At 43.0% G+C, this 25,645-nt stretch overlaps 1 protein-coding gene across 4 annotated transcripts in view; it reads left to right on the top strand.

The window, feature by feature from the left end:
- Window positions 1-23,776, top strand: part of DNMBP (dynamin binding protein) — a 117,115-nt gene extending 93,339 nt beyond the window's left edge. For 3 of the 4 annotated variants that reach the window (XM_019952983.2, XM_070780628.1, XM_019952984.2), the window contains 12 exons: window positions 682-781; window positions 5,573-5,720; window positions 6,284-6,301; window positions 6,655-6,854; window positions 8,393-8,523; window positions 9,525-9,629; window positions 13,744-13,872; window positions 15,637-15,969; window positions 16,322-16,501; window positions 17,925-18,123; window positions 20,300-20,841; window positions 22,057-23,776. In XM_019952983.2, coding sequence (XP_019808542.2) covers window positions 682-781; window positions 5,573-5,720; window positions 6,284-6,301; window positions 6,655-6,854; window positions 8,393-8,523; window positions 9,525-9,629; window positions 13,744-13,872; window positions 15,637-15,969; window positions 16,322-16,501; window positions 17,925-18,123; window positions 20,300-20,841; window positions 22,057-22,242 — 2,271 coding nt within the window. In that variant the 3' untranslated portion in view covers window positions 22,243-23,776. Of the gene's footprint in view, window positions 1-681; window positions 782-5,572; window positions 5,721-6,283; window positions 6,302-6,654; window positions 6,855-8,392; window positions 8,524-9,524; window positions 9,630-13,743; window positions 13,873-15,636; window positions 15,970-16,321; window positions 16,502-17,924; window positions 18,124-18,896; window positions 20,112-20,299; window positions 20,842-22,056 lie in introns of those variants that run through there. The other variant, XM_070780629.1, reaches the window with a different exon arrangement.
- The last annotated feature ends 1,869 nt before the right edge of the window (window positions 23,777-25,645 follow it).

Genomic DNA, 25,645 nt, shown 5'->3' with positions numbered 1-25,645 from the left:
ACTTACTAACTTAAGTTACTGCAATAACTCCTAGGACATTTCCTGTTTCTGTGGTGAAAACAGTTCCAGTGAGTCTAGAGTTACCACTTTACACTTTACTGGGAAGCTTTGCAGTAATATTAATATATTGAAGTCTGGTGATGGTTTACCTGTCTGTAGCATCTGATTTACAGGTTTATTCCAGAAACTCTTACTAATATGTGTATGCTAGACACTCTCTTAAATGCTGGGGATGAGGCAGGGGGGAAGGTTAACGGTATCCTGGGGATTTACAGTCCGTCCTGTTGCTTGTTACTTGACCGCCTGGGCTCAGCTTGGGTATGGACTCCTGGAACAGTCACTCATAAGAATTCTAGGAAGTGGATGGTGCCATCAGGTTTTGGGTCCTGGGTGGAATTTCTGTCTCAGTATAATAATTGTACAATTATTATACAGTTAACAGAAATTGGTTCTACAGTCATTTCACTATGTTAATGGGGATGGGGGAGCAGAAAGTAGTTGGATCAAGGACAAAAGGTGGCACTGAAGGTGATGTCAGATGTTCCCATTCTGGAAACCTCATGAGAGTGGTGAAGATGACCTTGAGGGATTTTTGTATCATCCTTGAAGAGATGTTCCTAATGTGAATGATATGCTATTAATTTTGTTTCTATGCATCTTTGTTTTGTTTTCCTTTCTCAGATACCAAACATTGATTTTGAGGGACTTTTTGGAAATATGCAGATGGTGATTAAGGTCTCAAAACAATTATTGACTGATCTGGAAATCAGCGATAACATAGGTATGAGCCCCTGCTGTTATTTCAGAAACAGGTTTTTTTTTTTTCTTTTCTTTTGTAGGAGACAGAGGAGAAGAGCACTGGTATTTAATAGTTTTACTAGGAGAATGAAGTTTTAGTTACTTAGTTCCAAGGTTATTTGGTCTACTTTGTGGTGATATAGGATGCTTGCAATAGAAGAAATTTTTATTGTTACATGGTGTGATATTTTTCAGATTGACAGTTGCAGTCTTTTAGTGGGTCATGAAATCATTTTAGGACCCGGTAACTCAGTGGGTTTATCTTACAGCTAAGGAACCAATCACATTTAGATAAACCCCAGTATTATAGTATTGCTGGCAGATTCGTCCAACTTTGTGCAGGAAGAAGACATTGTCTTTGTTATTCTGGTCAGGAACAAACCTGCCATCTCTCCAGGAAGGGGAATCTGTCTCTATCCTCCAAGGCTTTCTGTTATACAAACATCCTTGGAAATCTAATCTGGAATAAGAGCTGTCCCAAATCATGTAGAAGTACCATGGAGAATTGATTTTCAAAAGGTTGCCTTTATCTTTACTCTTATTAATAAAGAAATCTACTGAACGATTTCTTTAAAAAAATTAATACCCAGTATATATATATTTCCAATAAAATAGAAAATATCAGAATGCACTGTAAATAATAACTACAGTTTTTGAAATTTTTATTTCAGTTCTACATATATGTCCACTGAGTCATGATTTAAAATGTGTTTATTCACATGGGTCATTGTCAAAAACGTTTGGAAAACAATTATCTATTTCTTATAAACAAGGGAATTGTGTTAGTTATCTATTGCCGTGAAACAAATTATACTAAAATTTAGTGCCTTAAAACAGAAGCAGGTCACATTTCCTTTGGTTCAGGAATCTGGGAGTGGCTTAGGTAGGTGATTCTGGCTCTGGGTCTCTCATGAGGTTGGAGTCAAGCTGTTATCTGGGCCGCCAGCGTCTGGGGCTCAATCAAGGATCTGGTCCCACAGGTTCACTCAGACCATCAGTCCTCAGTTCCTTGCCATGTAGGCCTCTTCACTTTCATGACAGTGGCAGCTAGCTTTCCCCAAACTGTGTGATCCAAGAGAGAGAGGAGGCTTGAGATGGGAGCCAGTGTCTTCTATAACCTGGTCTCAGATGTGACACACCATCGCTTCTGCTGTATTTTACTTGTCATACAGACCAGCTCTGGTACCATGTGGGAGGGGACTTCCTATCACTTTGGTATTTTATTAGAATCAAAGTGACAGGATGCTACCACAGTTCTAGCCATCCCACTACACACACCACAACATCCAACAGAAGGAAAAAGTGATCCTGTGTCATTTAAGGGTAAGCGGACCTTTCCAGAGTCCCCTCACTGGAATTCTCTGTTTTTCATTGGCCAGAACTGGTCGCATGCCTATGCCTACGTAAATCACTAGAGAGGGGAATGGGCTCATGATGTTGACTTAAGCTAGGTGGTGTTGACCTGACTCATCAGGGAGAGAAGTGGATATAAGAATAGTCGGGGCTCTGCCCTCCTGCAGAAGGGGGTGGTGGCTGTGGAATGGTAGGTGATAGTGCAGCTTGGTTAATGTTTCTCCAGGGTTTATAGTACTCCACACACCCTTTCAAGGTACATCAAGCTTGATTGCACTTGTTCCCTACAACAGCCCTGTGAGGTTAACCTGCTATTAATCTTAGTTTACAGATGAGGAAACTGAGACTTGCGCAGGAGAGTAATTTGCCCAGGGTCACATGGCTAGTACTCTGTTATTAGGTCTTTGCTGTGGTCTCTGCATATGCTGTTAGCCTCTGTACAGAACAGCTGCTTATGTATTACTAGTACTTTATGGAATGGCAAGAGAAACTGAAGCCTGGGATCCTGCTCTCAGCCTCACTGTAGAGGCCAGAGGTCAGGAAAGTTGAGGAAGGAGACACACACGTTGACCGGAGGAAGCCATGGTGACCCCATTTTTATAGAATGATATTATTACCTGTATATTATGACAAGAATAAAAGAAGAAATGAAAACAGAATATCCATAATCTCACCCCATACGATTTTAGCCATTTTATTTCTCCCCTTCCCCTCTTGCCCCAAGACACCAGGAATTTAGGTAGCAGACTGAGATGAGCTGAAGGCACGCAGAGGATGGGGGAGGAGAGGGCCTGGGAACGAAAGGGCTTAGGGCCTGAGAGGAGGGTTAGCTTTACAAGGAGGGACAGTGTGCAGTGACTATGATATACAGTAGGCAAAACAGGCTGAATGAGCGCACCAGGCTGGGGGGCTTCAGTCTTGGTCAACAGGAGGCCAGGCAGTGCACTCGGGGGGAATTAATAAAGGACAAGGTTTTGCATATCTGATAAGGGAAGGTTCTGGAAAGTCAGGGAAGGCAAATTAAAGCATTGTTCAGCTACTTGCAAAGGGCAGATTGACTTGAATTGCATAAGCAGTGTTTTATTTTTCTTAAGTTTAATATGTAATATATATTTTAAGTGTAACTTACTTTTAATATATTCACATGGCATAAAATTTGAAAAGTACAAAGAACTGCTTAATGAAAACTCTATCTGTCCCTGCCACTTAGCTCTTCTCAACCAGAAACAACTAATGTTACTAGTTTTCTTATATCTCCTTTTGGATTCATAACAGAACTTACATATGTATTTTCTCTACCCTGGTCCCCCATCACCATTTTTTTAAAAAATTAGATAAACAGAAGCATACTATTCAAACTGCTCTGTAGTATGCTTGACTCCCCTTTTAAAAGTATGCCTCCCAAGCAGTTTTTAATCACCTAGGAATAGAAATGAAAAAAGTATACAGTGAATAATGTGGTGAAATTCCAAGGTAATCCAGGATGCTGGAGAAAGCGTCTTTGAATTAATTTATAAGCCTGATTGGAGAAGAATTCTAGTACAGGCAGGACAAGGGTCCACAGGGAAAGAGAGAATAGTCAGTGTTCGGGGCTTGGATGACTTAGAACATGAGGAGGTTGAGATGAGAAAGAAGTACCAGGAGACTCTGAATATCTGGTAATATGTAAGGAACTGGCTTTTAATTATTTTAAACATGTCCCACAGAAAGAAATATATTTTACATAACGGCCAGGATCCATGTCTGTGCGTGTCTGTGCTTACTTTTACTGTGTCCAGTGTTTCCAGTTCCATTCTGTTTCCTCAGATACGTGCTGATCGTACCCATAAAGTAGAGTCCATGACCTATTCATGGGTTGTGACCTAAATTTGAAAAGACACTATAAGTTAAGGCATAGCTTTGCTAGGTTGTAGTTGATGTAGAAGAGTCACAGTTGCAGAGGTTGGAAACCCTTGAATGGAGGTGTGTGCAGAGTCATGGGTGTCAGCATGAAGGTTCTAGGAGTGCTCGGTGGTGGGTAGGGGGCTGGAGGATACGAAGGGAAGAAGCCAGGCAAATATCAGTTGGTGAAACTGAATGGAGACACTGGTGGCCCAGGGTCCCCACAGTGGCCCTGAAGGTCAAGAGGAAGCAGCCCCACTCTTTAACTCCTGGGCCCTTGAGTCACAGGGTTGACTAAGGCTGCCAGTGGGACAGCAGCACAAGTGTGATGTGTGTGGACATAGTCAAGGTTCTTGGAGGAAGGAGCTATAATTAAGGAAATACATTTCATTTAAATAAAAAGTGCTCTGCACGAGAATAGGGAATTCCATGGGACGTAACATGGAGGAAACAGAGGTGACCTTGTAGAGAGAGATGGGGTTCCCTGAGGGAGTGGCTCATGCTCAGAGCAGCTGGGGGAGAGAGGTGCTTGTAGGGGAAGCAGTAAGTAGGGCCATATGTTGAGGGAGAAGCTCAAGAATGAGAGGATGTTGTCTTTTGGGGAGCAGTGCAAGCTGAAGAAGGAAGGAGCAGGTTCTCTGAGAGAGGGAAGAGGCGCAAGAGGAAGGGTTTTAACAAATCAGGGAGTCTGCATGCTCAGGCAACTGCTCTAAGTGCGACTGCTCTGTGGAAGTCTGTTTAGGAACTGTTCCTTTTCCCAGCTGGTGTAGACTGTGGGGGGAGGGGGGCCTGTGGGTAGATTTCAAAGAGTCCACCAACTTGGATAGAAGTTTATAACAAAAATGTAGCACTGATTTAAGATATGACTGTAGGGAACAATGACTTTCTCACCAACTAAAGTCACATGCTCGTATCACATTAAGTTGCAGGTATCTAGAAGTCCCAGAAACAACCCATGTTACCAGTTTCTTATGTCACTCATCACACTTGAAATTATGGTGTGTTCGATTCATTGCTATGTTTTGCTATTCAGTGTTTTATAGAGAAGTACATATATTACTATATCATAGATTCAGGGAGTTTTATATTATGGATATTTTAATATAATAAACGTCGTTTATAGTCCTTGTATTTAATTGATTCACAAAGAAAAGATTAGAAGCTGCTGCCGTAGAAGGATCTCTTTATCTCTGTGGAGATTTGGGGCTTTGGGAGCTAAGAGGTCTTTATAGGTTCTGATCACATAACTATGTAGAGAGTACTTGATTACTCTGCCTGACTGAAAAGGGACTGGAGGCTGTTTCAGGAACTGGGTATGTGGGTGTGTGTGCATGTGTATAGGTTCTGAAAAATAAAAACATGGATGAGATAGTTCTCTTAATTTGGGGTTAAATAAGTAGAATTTTAAGCTATTACAGGGAAACAGCTTCTTGTTTAAGGGATAGGGTTATCTGGTATTAAAGTGTGGTTATATACCTTCCATTTAGGATGCTGAGAAGAGAGTTACTGAAAACACTCTGTGTTTGTGTATATTCCACAGGACCTGTGTTTCTTGATCACCGAGATGAGCTTGAAGGAACATACAAGGTTTACTGCCAGAATCATGATGAGGCCATCTCATTGCTGGAAATCTATGAGAAGGATGAGAAGATCCAGAAGCATCTTCAGGACTCCTTGGCAGATCTTAAGTAGGAGTTTTGAGCACTTCATTCCATCATAGCTCTTTAGTTCTGCCTGTTGAAAGTCATTCCCATGTCTCTCTAGTCTTCTTATGACATCTATGAATCTATCGTGTTTTAAATATAAGCGATACATCATTGGAGATCCTTCTGTGTAACTTGGCCTTTTCCCGTTCTGTATCATGGAAATCTTAAGTAGCTTCCTGCTTGTAGTTACATCCATTAAAATCAGTTTTATTTATACATACAAAGTTAGCATTTTCAGGTAAGAAGCTGCCAGGAAGGTAGTTTGGTCTCGACCATCGTGAGATTCTCATGTCTTAGGGAGACAGGTTGTGAGGATGTAATATGTGTCTGAATAGGTGAGAGTGAAGTTAGGGGCTCACTGACTTTTTTAATAGACTAGAAATGCCACCATAAACATTCACAATTCCCCTTTTATCTCGTGTGTTTTTTGTCTGCCCAGCTAATAGGCATTAGCTGGACTAATACGTTCTGGGAGGAATGTGAAATTCAGCATCAGTATTTTCTCTAATCAGCTGTTTCTTCTTTTCACGCTCACTGCCTTATAGGAGCCTGTACAACGAATGGTGAGTTCCTGCCGCTTTTTTGCTTTCTTCTTTCATAGACAGAAGCTGGGTCTAGAAGTAGACCTGCCTTGCTGTATTTTCCTGCATAGCACTTACCACCAAATGACACTTTGTATAATGTTGGTTTGATTATTGTCTGCCTCTTTCCATCAGGCAGGGACTTTTTTGGTTCACTGCTAAATCCACAGCACCTGGAACACTCCCTGATATCTGTTAGGTGCCTGGTAAATGTGAATGAATGAAGTTGGGAAGTAGGGTGAGAGAACGGAGCTGTATTAGGAACAACAAATACTGGCTACAGGCCCGGTGTTACTGACAGTTGACCAGAGTCTCTGTTTTCCCTTCTCTTGTAGGGGATGCACAAATTATATTAACCTGGGCTCCTTCCTCATCAAACCAGTGCAGAGAGTTATGCGTTACCCATTGCTGCTGATGGAGTTATTGAATTCCACCCCTGAATCCCACCCAGATAAAGTGCCTTTAACCAGTGCAGTCCTTGCAGTCAAGGAAATCAACGTTAACATTAATGAGTATAAACGTCGAAAGGACCTGGGTAAGAAAAGCATACTTGCTGAAAAGGAGGCACGCCCTTGAGAATGTTCTCCTCAAAAGAATTAATTACTAAACCAGAGGTGGACAGGCAGGTGGTAGGTAATAGGGCTGTGGTGAAGAAATGGTAATAGAATTTGGGGAAAATGAGATCATGAAAGAAAGAAAGCAATGATGATAATAAAAGCACAGCCATGCATGTTGGAAATCAGGCATGTGTGACAAAGCTTATAGCAATGAGTCTTTCCCAGGAGATATGAAGATCAGTTAGAGAATGGCTGATCAGGACAGTTCCTTCAAGTTGAGTGCCTGCCTGCCTTCTCATCTCATTGAAGGGAGTCCCTTTGGGTCCATTCTTGCATCTCTTTGCTCTGCATGTTTGCTTCCACTTAAGCTAGAAGTTTCTTGTCTTCTTTCAGAAAACCCCAGTTTGTTCACCTCTCTGGCCCTATCAGTCCTGCCTCTGGTCTGAGCCCCTCCCCTCACCCTAAAATTGTGTGGTCAGTCAACGAACCACCCACTCTTTCTTTATGATAGAGGACAAACTGAACCATGTCCTCTGTCTCATGAAATCTGTTGTCAAAACTTTGATTTTGAATACTCAATGAGTATTGCATGGTGCCCATGCTATAATAAATTGATTTATCATTCATATCCTCAAAGAATCTATAATGTAGCCTCTCTGCCTGTCTCTCCACTACTCTGCATATTTATCTAAAATCATTTCCCCCTCCTGCTTCAGCTATGTCAGCCATGTTTATGTGTGATGTTGGCTGTGGCTGTTAAAGCCCTCTGGCCATCGAGCCCTTTGTCTTGGTTCATATCTCGTCATATAATGTCATCTTCATCTCCTACAACAGTTAAGTGTGCTTTTCTCTGCCACCCAGACTTCCCTTGCTGCCCTTCTACTGTTATTTCTGGGGTTTTCTGCAGACTGACTGATGTATGACACACAGTCAGACAACTCCTGCATAGCATTTCACTGTGTGAGATGATTGGATATAAATATCTCATTTGTGTATGAGACCATTTAAGGTGGGCAGGTACTGTTACTGTCTTCATTTTATTGGAAAGGAAAATGAGGCTCAGAGAAATTAAGTGAATTATTTAAGGCCACACTGGTTTTTTTTTGGCCATGCCTCACAGCTTGTAGGACCTCAGTTCCCTGACTAGGGATTGAACCTGGGCCCTGGCAGTGAAAGTGCATAGTCCTAACCACTGGACCATCGGGGAATTCCCTAAGGCCACACTTTGATGAAGTGACAGACCCAGGCATTGTAACTCAGAGGTTGTCTTGACTCCGGATCTTAGGCTTTTTACCTCCACGACCTTCCTACATTGTCTCTAATCTTCTCCAGTCTCTGCTGTTCTCTGGGTATCCGATCTGTCCATAAATGGTGATTTGGATTAATACTTTGTGGGCTCAGTCATAAGCTCACTGAAAATAAGCACTAGCTCGAGTTTGGGTTGTTAGTCTTGTTTGTAGTCTGTCCATGCTTGGAAGAGGGCTTTCTCCACTCACCAGTTTGACTCACTCCCCAGTTCTCAAGTACCGAAAGGGTGATGAAGATAGCCTCATGGAGAAAATTTCCAAACTGAACATCCACTCCATCATCAAGAAATCCAACCGGGTTAGCAGTCATCTGAAGCATCTCACTGGCTTTGCTCCACAGGTGAGGTTACTGCCCTTGATGGTTCAGCATGTCTTTGGCTGCTTTTCAGGACTCCACAGGGCAGCCTACATGGTGTGAATTGGTAAGATTCCCCTCTTAGTATCCTCTTGGTGTTTGCTAGCTGGTAGATAAAACCTCCTGCAGCTACTGTTTGTTTATCTGGTTGCCTTGGGTCTTAGTTGTGGCATATGGGATCTAGTTTCCTGCCAGAGATTGAACCCAGGCCTGCTGCATTGGGAGCATGGAGTCTTAGCCACTGGACCATCAGGGAAGTTCCTCTACTGTTTATTTAAATCTACTGCCCCCCGCAACCCTCCATCTGAGCCTTAAGCTGCTTACAAAGACAAATCAGGAAGCCAAATCTGTCACCATATAAGAGTTATCATGGTTTTAGACACCCATAAGGAGTTTATCATCTGTTTGGGGAATCAAAATTGTGGACATGTGAGGGTAGAAGGGATTTAGGAGATCACCTAGCTGAGTGACTTGTAAAACAGCCACAGAGAAGATCCAGAGTCTCCAAATTTCATGTGCTGAACCATGTGAATGTGATTACAGTCAGTGGAAAATACCAACTAAAGAATCAGTTGCTAAGCTTTGCAGTTTGATCTCTACACAGTGTGTTACTTAAGTAAACAGGAGCTCCGTGAGAGTGAGCTTCATGTTGGCAAGATTTAATCTGAGCTTTAAAGGAGATGGGCAGGTTTGGCATAGGGAGGGAGGGCAAACCTGGCCAGGCAGCAGCACCGGTGAAGCCGACAGCCTGACCAGCAGGGGGTTTTGTCAGGAACAGAGCGGGGTTGGGTGGAGACAGGCGTACCTGTGTATACTCAGGAGCTCTGTCAAAGCCTGGAGAAGTGCTTAAATCCAATTCCATATGATTCAGAAACATCAAAGGCTTAAAATTTAAACAAAAGATGTGCGTAAGAAAGATGCATTTCTAGTAAGATCAACCGAGGGAGAGTCCAAACTTGCTAACAGCACTTACTTACTTTGAACAGATTAAAGATGAAGTATTTGAAGAAACAGAGAAAAACTTCCGAATGCAAGAAAGATTAATCAAATCTTTTATCCGAGACCTTTCTCTCTACCTCCAGCACATCCGCGTGAGTAAAGACCTTGCTCTTGTTAGAACTGCTGACAGTGTAATTCCAGCCGTTCTCCTATTCATCCAGCATATTGCTTAACGAACGTGGAATAACCTGGACTTAAATGACCATTATACCATGACAAGCTTTTTATTGGGATTCTTGCAGATTATTTAAAAGTTAAACATCAGAAGATCAGCACTGCTGTATTCATAGTAAGGGGACCTAGCTCTTACCTTCATCTCTTTCAGTCTTCATGCTTTTTTCTCTGTTTACTATATCCAGTTATATAAGAAGCACTCATCACAGTTCATTTTGTCAGAATCATTTTGAAGATCAAATAGTAAGAGAATGGTTCCTATGGGGGGTGTACTTCCTAATAATCATATTCATCTACAGCTGTCCGTGGGCCTCTAAGGCTATTAGAGCCACGGATATGTCTAGAGAGTTGGAAGAACTTAGGAGATCATGGAGGCCCCGGTCTTCCTTGCCTGAGGCAGGGCTTCCTTCATGAAGTCAGATCCAGGACTAGAACCCTTTCTCTTAATATCTGTAATTTCTCTGCTGCTTTAATAGAAATTAGGGCTTCCCTGGTAGCTCAGCTGGTAAGAATCCACCTGCAATGCAGGAGACCCTGGTTTGATTCCTGGGTCAAGAAGATCTGCTGGAGATTTAATAGAATAGTATTTAAATAAATATACCATATACCCCTGTCCCTCATGCAGGAAAATCTCATCCTGTGAAATAATTTCCTTTAAAAGAGATCCTTTGCTTTTTAAAAAAATTATTTTTTCTTATTATTATCATCATTTTTTAACTAAGTAAAATGGTGTAGAATTCAAAAACTGCCACAAAGGAATGTTGTTGTCGTTCAGGTCCTAAGTCGTGCCCAACTCTTTGTGACCCTGTAGACTGAAGCAGACCAGGCTTTCCTGTCTATCACTGTCTCAGAGTTTGCTCACATTCATGTCCATCGAGTTGGTGATGCTATCCAACCATTTCATCTTCTGCTGCTTTCTTTTCCCTTTGCGTTTAGTCTTTGCCAGCATCAGGGTCTTTCCCAGTGAGTCAGCTCTTTACATCAGGTGGCCAAAGTATTGGCATTTCAGCTTCAGCATCAGTCCTTCCAGTGAATATTCAGGATTGATTTCCTTTAGGATTGACTGGTTTGATCTCCTTGCTGTCCAAAGAGTCTTATCCATTACTAAGTTTGAAAGCACCAGTTCTTTGGCACTCAGCCTTCTTTATGGTCCAACTCTCACATCTGTACATTACCACTGGAAAAGCCATTGCTTTGACTACGTGGACCTTTGTTGGCAAAGTGATATCTGTGCTTTTTAATACACTGTCTAGGTTTGTCATAGCTATTCTTTCAGAAGCAAACATCTTTTAATTTTGTGGCTGCAGTCACTGTCCACAGTGATTTTGGAGCCCAAGAAAATAAAATCTGCCACTACTTCTTTTTTCCCATCTATTTGCCATGAAGTGATGGGACCAGATGCCATCATCTTCGTTTTCTGAGTGTTGAGTTTTAAGGAAACTTTTCCACTCTCAAGGGGCTCTTTAGTTCCTCTTCACTTTCTGCCATTCGTATGGTAATGTCTGCATATCTGAGGTTGATGATACTTCTCCCAGCAGTCTTGATTCCAGCTTGTGATTCATCTAGCCCACATTTTGCATAATGTACTCTGCATATAAGTGAAATAGGCAGGGTGACAATATATAGCCTTGATGTACCCCCTTTCCCAATTTTGAACCAGTCCATTGTTCCATGCCTGGTTTTAACTGTTGCTTCTTGACCTGCATATAGGTTTCTCAGGAGACAGGTAAGGTGGTCTGGTATTCCCATCTCTTTAAGAATTTTCCAGTTTGTTGTGATCCACACGGTCAAAGACTTTAGTGTAATCAATGAAGCAGAAGTAGATGTTTTTCTGAAATTCTCTTTTTCTGTGATGCTGTGGATGTTGGCAGTTTGATCTCTGATTCCTCTGACTTTTCTAAATTCAGCTTGTACATCTGGAAGTTCCTGGTTCACATACTGTTGACTTAAGTCATTAAGTCATTATATTTCTTTTTCTGTGATTTGGGTGTATTTGAGGGCATTTCTATTATTTATTTATTTATCATTAGTTATCTACTAATTATTAGTTATCTATTGCAGTATAGTTGCTTTCCAGCGTTGTGTTCGTTTCTCCTGTACAGCAAAGTAATTCAGCCACATGTATATGTGTATCCCCTCTTCCTTGGATTTTGTTCCCATTTAGGTCACCACGGAGCATTGAGTGCAGTTCCCTGACTGTATACAGTCAGTTCTCATTAGTTATCTGTTTTATACATAGTAGTGTATATGTAAATCCCATTCTCCTTCCCGGCTTGGTATTCACACATTTGTTCTCTGTATCTGTGTCTCTATTTCTTCTTTACAAATCAATTCATCTATACTGTTTTTCTAGATTCCACATGTATGTGTTAATATATGATGCTTGTTTTTCAGTTTTTTACTTATTTCACTGTGTGTGGAGGAAATGGCAACCCACTCCAGTATTCTTGCCTGGAGAATCCCCATGGAAAGAGGAGCCTGGTGGGCTACAGTCCATGGGGTCACAAAGAGTCAGATATGACTGAGCGACTAAGCACACTCCGGATGGATAGTCTCTAGGTCTCTCCATGTCTCTGCACATGACAGTTTTGTGCCTTTTCATGGCTGAGTAATATAGTAATATTCCATTGTGTGTTTTCATACACCACATTTTTTTTTATCATTCCCCTATGGGTGGATATTTAGGTTAGTTCCATGTTCCAGCTATTGTAAATAATGCTACAATGAATACTGAGTTGTGTATGTTTTTGAATTGTGGTTTTCTCTGAGAATATGCCCAAGAATGGGATTCATGGGTCATTTAGTAATTTTGGTTTTAGTCTTTTAAAGAACTTCCATGCTGTTCTCTCGGGTTTCCCTGGTAGCTGAGATGATAGAGAATCTGCCTGCAGTGCAGGACACTTGGGTTTGATCCCTGGGTTGGGAAGATCCCCTGGATAAGGGAATGACTACCCACTCCAGTGTTCTTGCCTGGAGAATCCCATGGAGAGAAGAGCCTGGCAGGCTACAGTCTACAGGGTGGGAAAAAGTCAGACACACTGAGTGACTAGCACTTTCACACTGTTCTCAACAGTGGCTATATCAATTTACATTCTGGACGCACTTATTTATTGATTTAATGTTCTTTTCTTATTGACTTATAGTACTTTTGTATATGTTGGAGGAAATAGCCTTTTATTTGAGATGATGGTTTACAAATACCACACACACACCCCCGTTTGTTGACTTTTGAATTTGCTTAAGATTTTTCTGTGTGTAGAAGAGTTTTATTTTTGTGTAATCTAATAGAACTTTTATGGCCTCTTCATTCTGTGTCATACTTTAAAAGGGCTTTTCCATCCCAAGAAAATTTTTAAAAGATCTCCTATGTTTCAGTACTTTTATCATTTTATATTAAAGTCATAAATCTAGCTGAAATTCACATTAGCACATAAGGTTTGAGGTAGGAATCCAGCTTTTTGCTTTTTATCTAGTTGTCATTAGCATTTATTGAGTAATCCCCACTTTTTGATATGCTTCCTACATTTTTTTTAAATAGCAAACTCTCCTTATTTTAAAATTGTGATTAAGGGGACTTCCCTGGCAGTCCAGTAATTAAGACTCTGTGCGTCCATTGCAGGGGGTATGAGTTCCATCTCTGATTGAGGAACTAAGATTCTGCATGCTGCAGGGGGCCAAAAAAAATGAATAAAAATTTGATTAAAGATTAGGGCTTATAAGACTTTTCAGGAGCACACTGGCTTAAAGTGAGAGATTTGACCAAGTATATTTCCCTTGCCTTAGGACTCTTCCCTACAGTTCCTCTAATTTTGTTGTCTCCCTATTGACCATCCCCCCCGCCCCCCATGTTTTCTAAATACATAGCAAGTGTACACTGGAGCCCCCAGGTCTTAAAAGGCTTGTCTCCAGAGCAGTGGGTGACAGCCCTTGGACAGGCAGGTCAGTTTGGTTCCCATTGCTAACTGCCATCTAGGGTGGATGATGGAGGCCGGAAGTTCTGTCTGGTCTTACCGTGTTTGTACTTGGCCGCAGGAATCAGCATGTGTGAAGGTGGTGGCTGCCGTGAGCATGTGGGACGTGTGCATGGAGAAGGGACACAGAGACTTGGAACAGTTCGAGAAGGTGCATCGCTACATCAGTGACCAGCTCTTCACAAACTTTGTAAGTGACTCTTCAGCCCACTTTGCTTGCATCGGACCTTTTCCCAGGGTTCTATCTAACATCCAGCTCTTGGCGAAGTTCATGCCGTAGAGACGTGCTTCCATGGACCAGGAGTCCTTGTGCCCTGTAGTTAAATTGTATCAGGATTTTATATTCAGAATGTGGCTTTCAGTCAGTCAGCTAAAAGGACAAGTAGGACCTGCATGTATGCAAAGAGATTTTTTGTTAATAGTTAGTGACCAGCCCAATTTCAGGCGACAAAGGAAAACTAGGAAATTTAATCTGGTATCACTGTTGATAACTGACCAAAAGAAAACAACTAAAGGGTTAATGATTTTAAAAGGAATATTTCGGCACAGTTAATAGTTTAACAAGTAGGTCTTTGAAATGGCACAAACTACTTTATAAAGACTACTAAATGTCAGATTGCTTGGGAAACTCTAAATGGAGAGAGAGAGAGATATCCTGAGTAGAAATGGATGGGCTTTGCTAGGATCTTGGAGGTCTCTGGATGCTTGAGGCTAAGAAAACATGATAGTTGGGAAGCTGACAGGTATTCTGACTGTAGCATCTTCGTTAAAGTTTACTAAGTACCTATTTATGTTCTTTTTGTATCCATATTATGCCCTTGATATCTATCCCTTTAGAATTAGACAAAAATCTTTGAAAAGTGAAAACAGATTATTATTAAGTAGTTATGAGTAGAAGATATGATGGGTGTGTGAAAGTTTGTCTACCGCAGATTTATGTAACAACTAAATCTTTTTATTTTTTATTGACTTATGGTTGACTTACAATGCTGTGTTAATTACTTCTGTACAGGAAAGATACTCAGTTATGTGTGTGCGTGTGTATTTAGTCTTTTTCATATTCTTTTCCATTACGGTTTCTCACAGGATACTGAAGACAGTTCCCTGTGCTGTACAGTAGGAGCTTGTTGTTTATCCATTCTATATATACCAGTTTGCATCTGCTAATCCCAAACTTCCATGTCTTCCCTCTTCCACCCCCTTCTGCCTTGGCAATCACCAGTCTGTTCTCTATGTCTCTGATGTTGTTTTGTGTCCTAGATAGGCTCATTTGTGTCCTGTTTTAGACTCCACATATAAGTGGTATGATACAGTGTTTGTCCTCCTGACTTAGTGTGATAATATCTGGGTCCATCCACGCTGCTGCAAATAGCATTGTTCGTTTTTAACGGTTGAGCAGTATTCTACTGTGTTGTGTACCACGTTTTCTTTATCCCGTCATCTATCGAAGGGCATTGAGCTTGTGTCCATGTCTTGGCTGTTGTGAATAGTGCTGCTATGAATACATGAGGATGCACGCATCTTTCTGAATCCTAGTTTTGTCTGGATATTTGCCCAGGAGTGGGATTGCTGGATCATATGGTAATTCTATTTTTAACAATTAAACCTTAAGTTAAATTCAGGTTATGTGTAGACATGTACACATAAGTGATACCAGACAGGTGGTCACATCTGGGTTATAATGCAACATCAAGTTAATGTAGTTAAGCATTTGTCAACAGCTGTGTAGCTGTTTTGCATACTCTTTGGTGTGTGCAGATTGTTGGGTGAAGAGTTACAAGCTGAGAAGCTTTGTGTGCAGACATCTGGTATCAGGTAGGCACAACACTGTTGGATCTGCACAGGTTTAGCTTGGAGCAAAGCAGGTGGTGCAGGATGTAACACAAGCCACCTGGAGAGTATTCTAAGAACAACAAATTTGAGACTGAACACCGTGCCTTTCTCATTTTCACAGAAAGAGAGGACAGAGCGGCTGGTCATCTCTCCCCTGAATCAGTTACTGAGCATGTTCACAGGACCCCACAAGCTGGTGCAAAAACGCTTCGATAAGCTTCTGGACTTCTATAACTGTACAGAACGGGCAGAGAAGCTGAAAGACAAGAAAACCCTGGAGGAGCTGCAGTCGGCTCGGAACAACTATGAGGCCCTGAATGCCCAGCTGCTAGATGAGCTGCCCAAGTTCCACCAGTACGCGCAGGGCCTCTTCAGCAACTGCGTGCACGGCTACGCCGAGGCCCACTGTGACTTTGTGCGTCAGGCGCTGGAGCAGCTGAAGCCACTGCTCTCGGTGAGACCCTCCCTCCCCATGGAGGAGGGGACTCCCAGGTTCCCCCCAAGTTTTTTTGGGAATACATGTCAGGGTTGTCAAGCTATTATTAAGCTAGGCAGGTTAACTATGTCACTTGGGTCAAGCCCATGGGGAACTGGAATTCTTGATGCCTTGACAGTGCTGGAAATCCCATGGCCTTGAATGGTCTCTTTCCACCCTGAGCTACCCTGGAGGAGCTGGGCCTGTGGCCCCCTGGCTACAGTGTTGGTGGCTCACACTTGAGGAGTTTCAAGGAGACTGTGCCAGTCCTGGGGTCTTTTACGTGTGTTCTGTTCTCCCCTCTGTCTCTGTTCTTGTGCATGGACTCCAGCTACTCAAAGTCACCGGCAGGGAGGGGAACCTGATTGCCATCTTCCATGAGGAGCACAGCAGGGTCCTGCAGCAGCTCCAGGTTTTCACCTTCTTCCCAGAGTCCCTTCCCACCACCAAGAGACCATTTGAGAGGAAAACCATGGACCGCCAGTCCACCCGAAAGCCGCTCCTCGGCATGGTGAGTGGAACCAGCGACACTCATATGGCCTCGTGGTTAAGGTGTGAACTCCTGAGCAAGACCGCTCGGTTCAGATCTCAGTTCTGACAGTGACTCACTCTGTGTCCTTGAGCACATGCCTCAGTTTCCTCATGTCTAAAGCACCACTAATCGTTCTAGCTACATCATAGGGTTGTTTTGCGATTTAAATGAGTTAAAGTATGTAGAGCACTTAGGCGTTGGCCTGGCACATGGTAACCATTATTCGAGTAAGCTATCATCAACGTTATTGATTGACTCAGCTCTGTCTCTACCAATTAACAATTTAATGAATTTAAATATTTTATAATAATTGGAGAACAAAGGTTATTGAGTTCAAATCTGTCATGTGTTCATTCTTTCTTTACTTACTATCACTAGGCACCAGCAGTGTGCCAGCTGATACAGACTTCAAATGCCCTCTGCAGAGCATTCTTGGGGCCTAGTCTCTACAGTGAAAGGAGTTAATAAAGGATTAATATTAATACTTTGATCAGTCAATTAAGGTAACTGGTTTAAGGATATGTTAATTCTGCCAGGCTCCCTATTTTTGATCATGTATTGGAAAAGTTATCATCTGATATATCAACTGCCAAACAGTTATTGGCTGATCACTTTTTACCTGGAGTTATTTTCATTTTGAACTCAATTCTTCCGCATTCTGAAAAGTAGGGTAAGCCATATGGGGTCATAATCTACAAGACTGCTGATCTGTCTGTGCTTCAGTATTTTTGTCCCATATAATCCTGTAGACTGTAGAGCAGTTATCTTTCAATTAAAAAATAAGTTAATTTAAAAAATTTTTATATGATTTTAAAGTGAGTGATAGTCACTCAGTCGTGTCCAACTCTTTGCAACTCCATGGACTATAGCCTGCCAGGCTTCTCTGTCCATTGGATTCTCTAGGCAAGAATACTGGAGTGGGTTGCCATTTCCATCTCCAGTGATCTTAAAAAAAGGGTATCACATTTTTGATCACTTTACTTTTTCTTATTTTATGAATATTATTTGTTTTTAAAGATGAGAAGCCAAGATAAGAAAAGTCTCAGTTGTTTAGAATCATATAGCAGAATACAAGGAGACCTACTCATATTACTTAGATATTTTGATTCTTTAGGTGGCAGTTTAACCACATATTTTTATCATAGGATAACAGAGCTAAAACTACGGATGTGTTAAATTTTTTTACTCTAGCTGTAAAGGCACCAAAACATGACCTAAGAGACTATGGTTTTTCCCCAGCCACACAGGCTGACTCAGTGGAGAAGCATGTGATAGGAGCTGGGAGCAGCTGGCTGTAATTGCCTCCGTTTCTGAGACTGACAACATACGTGATTACATACAACTGCTGGGGTAACAGCCACGGAGGGGTTTAGATGATGGTATCTCTTACATTGCCTTTCAGCCAAGTTATATGCTCCAGTCGGAAGAACTTCGAGCCTCACTCCTGGCAAGGTATCCCCCTGAAAAGCTCTTCCAGGCAGAACGGAACTTCAATGCAGCCCAGGACCTGGATGTCTCACTTTTGGAAGGTGACCTGGTGGGTGTGATCAAGAAGAAGGACCCCATGGGCAGTCAGAACCGCTGGCTGATTGACAACGGAGGTAAGAACAGTAGAGGACAGATTGTTGTTGTCTAGTCACTAAGTTGTGTCTTGATTTTTTGCAACCCCATGGACTGTAGCCTGCCAGGCTCCTCTGTCCATGGGATTCTCCAGGCAAGAATACTAGAGTGGGTTGCCATGCCCTCCTCCAGGGGACCTTCCCAGGGACCGAACCTGTGTCTCCAGCATTGGCAGCATTGGCGAATTCTTTACTGCTGAGCCACCAGGGAAGCCCAGACACAGATTACCATGACTCTAAATGAGGAAAAGAGTGATTTGGGCTGTGCCTGAATCCTGTGTAGGCCAGCAGAAAATATGAGTCTTTGATTAAAGGGAAAATAACCTTAAAAGTTTTCTCCATCTAATGCTCAAGTCATTACAGAACAAAACCAGTTTTTGATTTTTTTTTTTTTTTTTTAATTCCAGAGAAGACTCTGGAATTACTTCACTTGCAAGACACCTTGTTTCACCTTTACAGGCAGTGAATCCTGCCTGAAGGGTCCTTTGCCCTCTCCATCGCTGAGTGAACCATAAGTTCTTTACCTGTGTTTTGTGAACATATGAATTTAAAACTTGTAAGATAGGGTTTTTTTGCCCCCTCCCCGCGCCCCCCCAAACATAATTTTACCTCGTGACTATTTAGGAAATGACTTTAAAAACAGCTCACAGCTTTTTTTTCCCCTTCTTTCTGTTGGGAGTTGGGGTGGGGAAGGGGTACAGAATTTTTTTGTAAAATACAAAGAATAATGCCAATCCATGATTCTTTTTCCACAGTTCCAAAATCTGAAAAGCTTTGAAAATCAGAAGGTTTTTTTTTTTTTAAAGAACTAATTTGCCCAAACCTGCCGTGATCTGAACTTACTTGGTGACAAAACCTGAACAGATGATGAGAGGCTGTTTATGATCCTTACTTTTTCCCTTTTGGTGTGACTAGTCATGTTTTGCTACAGAAACCTGAATGGGTTTGACTATGGGGTGTTGACCCAGTTCTAAATCTCCAAATCTGAATTCCATAATACATCTGGCCCCAAGTGTTTTAGAGAAGGATTATGTCCTCTGTAATAAACACCTGTATTCATACCATGAGAACTGAAAATTTTAATATTTCTCAGTTTCTTTAAAAGTGTCTTGTGGATTTTTTTTCTCCTTCCCCAGCTCCCTATTCCGCTTACCCAAAATAATAAAGATTGAACTGGGAAAGGCAGGACAAAGGAAGGGGCGCCCAGGGCGATGGCAGGTGAGAGCCACTGATAGACCGATGTCCTCTTAGTGAAGATTCAGACTGTTTGAGCTACCCTGTCCTTGGGTTCCTAGCTCCACAGTCCTGATGACTAAAGTGGTAGCAGGAAGCCCACAGCATCAGGATCAGCTCTTAGACCCTCCACCCCTTGCTGTCTGCCTAGGGGACTTCTCACCATCACTCAGAAAAGAGAACACATGCAAGCTGGCTTTTTTTTGGTTCCAGGAAACACACTGACAATCAAGACAGAGATGACCCTTGCTCAAGTGGAGGTTACATACTCCAGGTCCCTGCCTAACAGATAATTCCTTCTTATTCAGTGTTATAGCAGTTTTTCCTATAGGTCAGAGATCTCAGTTTCTAATTTGTGCTTAAGGTTTTAGCTGAGGGCCCTCTCTGTCCTCATCTTAGGTAATTTATTGACATGAACACGTGTTAGATGTGTATTCTAACTAATATAAGCAGTTTCCTACTCTAGTTCTCAGTATTCCCACCACATTCCTAAACCAGGAGTGAAGAGGGCAGGGAGGCATATGGGAGGGGCTCTGTCAGGCTGAGGATGGTTTTTAAATCCCTTTTAACCACACTCTATGGACTTGAACACATCCTTAGTGAAGTCTTCCCCTTAGCCTTTGCTCCCACGGTTTGGCGCTCTTGTTAAAATGTCTTCATCTGCTCATGCTCAGGCATGTGGTCATTTTTGTTACTGTCTCTCAATTCTCAGCAAATCCCCTTGTCACTCACCTGTTGGGCCAACAGCCACAGCGTCTCGTCTCTGCCATCCGCCTTGCGCCCTGGGATGGGATGGTGTCTTCTCTTTGTCTCCTGACATCTTATTCCCTCTCAGTCTTGACCGTCAGCCATAGTTTCTCCTCTGTTGATTTCCTCCCGGCTCCTCCCACGAAAAGCTCTTGGTGTTTGTTTTTCCTCCCGGCAGTCACCAAGGGCTTTGTGTACAGCTCCTTCCTGAAGCCCTACAACGCGCGCCGCAGCCACTCCGACGCCTCCGTGGGCAGCCACTCCTCCACCGAGTCGGAGCACGGCAGCTCCTCCCCCCGGTTCCCGCAGCGGCAGAACAGCGGCGGCACCTTGACCTTCAACCCCAGCAGCATGGCTGTGTCCTTTAGCTCAGGGCCTTGCCAGAAACAGCCTCCAGATGCATCTTCCCAGACAGAATTTGACCAAGGAACTCTCAGTGCCTCCTTGAACTCAGAGGGCAGTCCTTCCACATGCCCGTCGGACCCAGACTCCCCCTCCCAGCACAGGCCTTGGGACTCGGGCGATGCGGTCAGAGACCTTCACCAGCCTGCCCCTACCCTGAGGAACTCCCGAAACCCCAGGCATCCAGAAATGGCTGGTTCCTCCGTGTCAGGGCGTAACGGGCAGAGTCGAGACCTCGTAAAAGCAGGCGCAAGAACAGCACTGTTTCTGGACGACAGACATGAGCAGCCAGAGAGTAGCGAGGCTGAAGGCAACCAGGTGAGTGCGCCCGGTTTCCATGGTTACTGCGGGGCTTGTGGATGCAGGGGATGAGTTCTCAGGAGTGGGCGAGGCCTCACCGGCCTGGGGGGCTGACCCTGGAGATGGGCCCACAGATAAATCCATAAAGGATTTCCAGAAGCTCACTGCTGTGAGAGTGGGCAGCTCCACCCTTCTGGACCTTTGGTGGCTGACTTCACAGGCTGTAGTTTTGTGGAGCGTTTACCGGCTGTTACCATGAAGCTTTTCATACTCTTCCAGTGCACTGATTCTTCCATTGGTATAAAGTCTGCTGTTTAACTCATCTACTGAGTTTCTCATTCAAGTAACTAAATTTCTAGAATTCAGGAATAGAATTCTGATTCTGTTTCAGTTTTTCCTATTCTTTTTGTAATGGCCCCTTTGTATCATAAACATTTTAAACCTGCATATTTTAAAGCCACTTTCACATCCACAGTTGAGGAATCCCTCAGCTCACTTGCAGCAGTGAGTCTCCAAGTGTGTCTTACCTTTGTCGGTGAGCTCTTTGTGGCTCTGACAAGCCCAGGACACACATCCCAGCTCTGCACCCACCAGCGGGCTGGTGGAAATGGACCAGGAAGTGGCCCTTTCTGAGATTCTGACTTTGTGCAAGGATCTCAGTTCTAGCCTCACCAGCTCCGGTCCTTGAGCACCTTTGGGTGTGTGTTCATCTCTTTGCCCCTGCGGGCCTCACGATTCCTCCTCCTGATCACTGACCACCACCCTCGCTTTGCATGCTAGCCCTGTTATGGGCACCTAGTGAGTATCCTTTCTTTCTTTGGGATTAGATGTGGTTTTTTTGTTGTTTTGTAAAGATTTTTGAATACAGAATTTCTGTGTTAGGAGTATGAAAGAGCATCCTTATGTCTCATCCATCTTCCATACTGACTGAAGCTTTTTTCCCTTTTTAAGGCAACTCTGAAAGAGTTAAGTGAATTTTGGTTTTCTTTAAAGCTGTCCTATTCATTATGGTAGCCATCAGCCATATATAGCTATTTAAGTTAGGTAAAGTTAAAATTTAAGTTCTTTCATCTCACTAGCTGTTATTTCAAGTGCTCAATGGCCGTGTGTCTAGGGGCTGCCATATTGGATGGTCCAGATACAGACGGTACCCATCACCCTGGGAAGTTCTGTTGGGTAGCTTTGCTCTCAGATGTTTCCCATTTCCTAACTCACTTTCTCTCCCTCTCACAGGTCTATTTTGCTGTCTATACCTTCAAGGCACGGAACCCAAATGAGCTGAGTGTGTCAGCCAATCAGAGACTCAAGATCCTAGAGTTTAAAGATGTTACAGGAAATACAGAATGGTGGTTAGCTGAAGTCAATGGGAAAAAGGGTTACGTTCCATCCAATTATATCCGCAAAGCTGAGTACACCTGAGCCTGTTCTGCTTCCCACTCAACCTTGCTGCCTTCACTTCCTTCTGCTGAAGGGTTCTGGTATCCGCCAAGAGGGCTCCTGCTCCTGAGACACTGGCCCTGCCACATTGCTTAACCGTGGCACAGTGAGGCATAAGTCTTGTTCTCTTCGATTGGGTTGTCAACCTTGATGCTCACTAGAATCTCTAGAATTTGAAATGGACCCGGGTGCTTAACAAGTGATTCAGTGACTGTGAAAAGAGAAGCAAGTCCTGGGGTCAGCCTTTGGAAATGAGAAATTTCTAATCAGAAGACCAGTATCCAATATATGCTAGAAGCTGTGCTGTAGCATTAGAAGAAGTTGATGTTGGTTATGCCATATTGAGTGGGGTGGCCCCATGCTCCATGATCAACTGACCGGAAACCAACTTGGATGAATTCTCTGGGAGCCCTTTCAGGCTGCGCCTCTGCATGCGGCAAGAAGTTTGTCAACATTGTACCAAATCTGGTGTTTTAAAACCTCAGTGTCTGGCACATATTTGCACACACACCCCTTATTTCTAAACATCCCTAAAACACTGCCATCTGTAATCTTTTTCTTAATTATTTCGCCACATTTCCAGATTGGGCAAAATTCAACTATTGAGTCAGCTAAAAATGTTCATTTGGGTTTTTCTGTAAGATCTAATGGAAAATCCCAGACGAACTTTCTGGCCAACCTAGTACTTCTTTCTCCTTTTAAAAATGTTTAGAATATTCCTTTCCCCTGAACCTTCATATGAAAGGTTCTGTTCCCATTAGGTGCTATTCTCCACACCTTGCTGACACCATCTCTATACGGTCTGTGTACGATGATGTTTTCTGGCTTCTTTCCTGAAGCTCAATCAATAGCTGATAGACTTTCTTGGGAGAATGGGATCGGCGCTCCCACTGTTCCCTGCGGGGGATTCATTCTGCAATGGGCTGAAGCCAGTCAAGCCCAGAGGGAGACTGGATGCCTCTCCCCTTCCTCCACACTACTGTCCACAGATGAAGAGAACGTAACGCATGTTTATCTCATTTGAATCTGGGTAAACAGTCCAGAAGTAGCTTATCCTAGACTTGGAAATAAGCATTTTCTGTTTCATCAGCCCCCCTGCTTCAGAGACCATGGTCTAAGCCAAACAGAATCTAAAGTGCCTGATTGTACCTCCTCCACCTCAGGAAGATGTTTACTGATCCTAACACTAATATCCCCCCTGAAGTTTGTATGTGAGCAGGGCTCTTATTCTTAAGGTCTGCCCCAGATTGAAAGCCTGCCTTGGAACAGGAAATCAAGAATTTTGTCTTGCAAGAAAGGGCATGAAGAACAGCTTACAGCCCTTGCTCCTCTAAATGCACCTTCACCTTAAAGTCTTGATGAGTCAGGAGACACCCGGGGGATCCTTGGCCACCCCGGGGTCTGCTGGTCAATCAGAAGGCAGCAACGCAAGAGTCTCTCATGAATAGTGTTTATATCTAGAGATGTTTATATTTAAGTAGTTATTTTATAAATAAAAGCATTTTAAGGGCCATAAGTATGTTTTCTTGACTTTCTTCCTGGTTTAGCTTGAACCTTCTCATGTTTCTGGGGGTACCTTCTTGACGATTCATTGATGCTTAGATTTCAAGAAATGGGAGAGGCTAAGTGAAGAAACTCAGGTCAGGAATTCCTTTTCAAATATGATTTCAGCAGAAACACTCTATACTTAAAATATGTCCATGCTGCATTTTAAGCCATTTCGTGCAGTAAAATCCTAGCAAAACAGAAGAGCTGGGAATTCTAAGAGGTAAGTATTTTGCAGCCATTACAGATATGGAAACTGATGCACTTGTGCTGAACTAACAGTCAGACCGCAGCTCAAGCCAGGTTGGGTGTGGGGGGGCGGGGACGGGGAGAAGTAGCAGGAGCACTGGCCAAGGTGGTGCCAATGAAGCAGTTGCCTGAGACTGTTAAGGAATAGAGAATGTGGGTGAAAGGTAGACTCTGGAGAAAAAGCTTACAGGCCAGCGAGGCTAACTCTTACATTACGAAGAAGGAAGATGGGGTCCGGTGACATTGTGACCTGCCCAAAGTTTTTGATGGAGCCTGAATCTAAACTTGGGTCAGGCTGAGCCTGTCCACCTTGTTCTGAGCCAGACTGACACTCAAGGGCATTGTGACCTTGGCAACTTCCCCAACCTGGGCTTCAGCTTCCTTATCTAACATAGAGATAATTTAACTTGTTATCTGCCTTCTGGGGTTGTGGTAAGGGTGGGATGAGTTAATACATGGAGAGTGCTGGGACACTGCCTGGCACAAAGCAAATGATAGCCCTGAGGTCCAAGTCAAGGAATTCAGATTTGATGAGGAACTCCTTGTTCCCTAAGCTTCCTAAGCAGATTGCCTGTTTATAGGAAAGCTTGGAGAAGGCAGTGGCACCCCAGTCCAGTACTCTTGCCTGGAAAATCCCATGGACGGAGGAGCCTCGAGGGCTGCAGTCCATGGGGTCGCTAAGAGTCGGACACGACTGAGCAACTTCACTTTGACTTTTCACTTTTCTGCATTGGAGAAGGAAATGGCAACCCACTCCAGTGTTCTTGCCTGGAGAATCCCAGGGACAGGGGAGCCTGGTGGGCTGCCGTCTGTGGGGTCGCATAATGCGAGTCGGACACGACTGAAGTGACTTAGCAGCAGCAGCAGACTTAGCAGCAGCAGCAGCAGCAGCAGGAGGAAAGCTTAATGATAGCGGGATGATTTGAGGGGAGGACAGATCAAAGGTCAGAAAAATCTAATTTAAGAAAAGTTAACTGGCTTGGATTTCAGATTGCTTGTGAATGGGAAAAAGCAGCATCCTATAAAGGTATGAAATTAGAGAAATGATGGAATCCTTAACAAAGGGGAGATCATTGGGATGGGAGCAAGTTTATGAGAAGATAAATATTGTTTAAACATTAACATGTCTGCTAGGTCTTGCTTTTTCTTTATTTTTCTATTGAAATGTAGTTGATGTACAGTATTTCAGGCATACAGAAAGATGATTCAGTTATATATGTATCAGACTTTTTTCTGCTATAGGTCATTACAAGATGTTGACTTTGCTTCTCTGTGCTAATACAGTACATCCCTGTTTATCTGTTGTATATATAGTGATGTGTATCTGTTAATTCCAAATCCCAATTTCTCTCTCCCCCTCTCCCCTTTGGTAGACCATAAATTATTTTCTATGTCTGTGAGTCTATTTCTGTTTTGTAAACAAGTTTATCTTTATCATCTTTTTTAGTTTCCACGTATAAGTGATACGGTATGATGTTCATCTTTTTCTGACTTAACATGATACTCTCTAGGTCCGTCTGTGTTGCTGCAAATGGCTTTATTTCATTCTGTTTTTTGTGGCCGAGGAGCATTCTGTTGTATATATGCACCA

Source organism: Bos indicus, chromosome 26 (genome assembly GCF_029378745.1).
Source record: "Bos indicus isolate NIAB-ARS_2022 breed Sahiwal x Tharparkar chromosome 26, NIAB-ARS_B.indTharparkar_mat_pri_1.0, whole genome shotgun sequence".
In the NCBI taxonomy this organism is placed as follows: domain Eukaryota; kingdom Metazoa; phylum Chordata; class Mammalia; order Artiodactyla; family Bovidae; genus Bos; species Bos indicus.
Note: the sequence above shows the minus strand (reverse complement) of the source record. Positions and strands in the feature narration are given on the sequence as shown.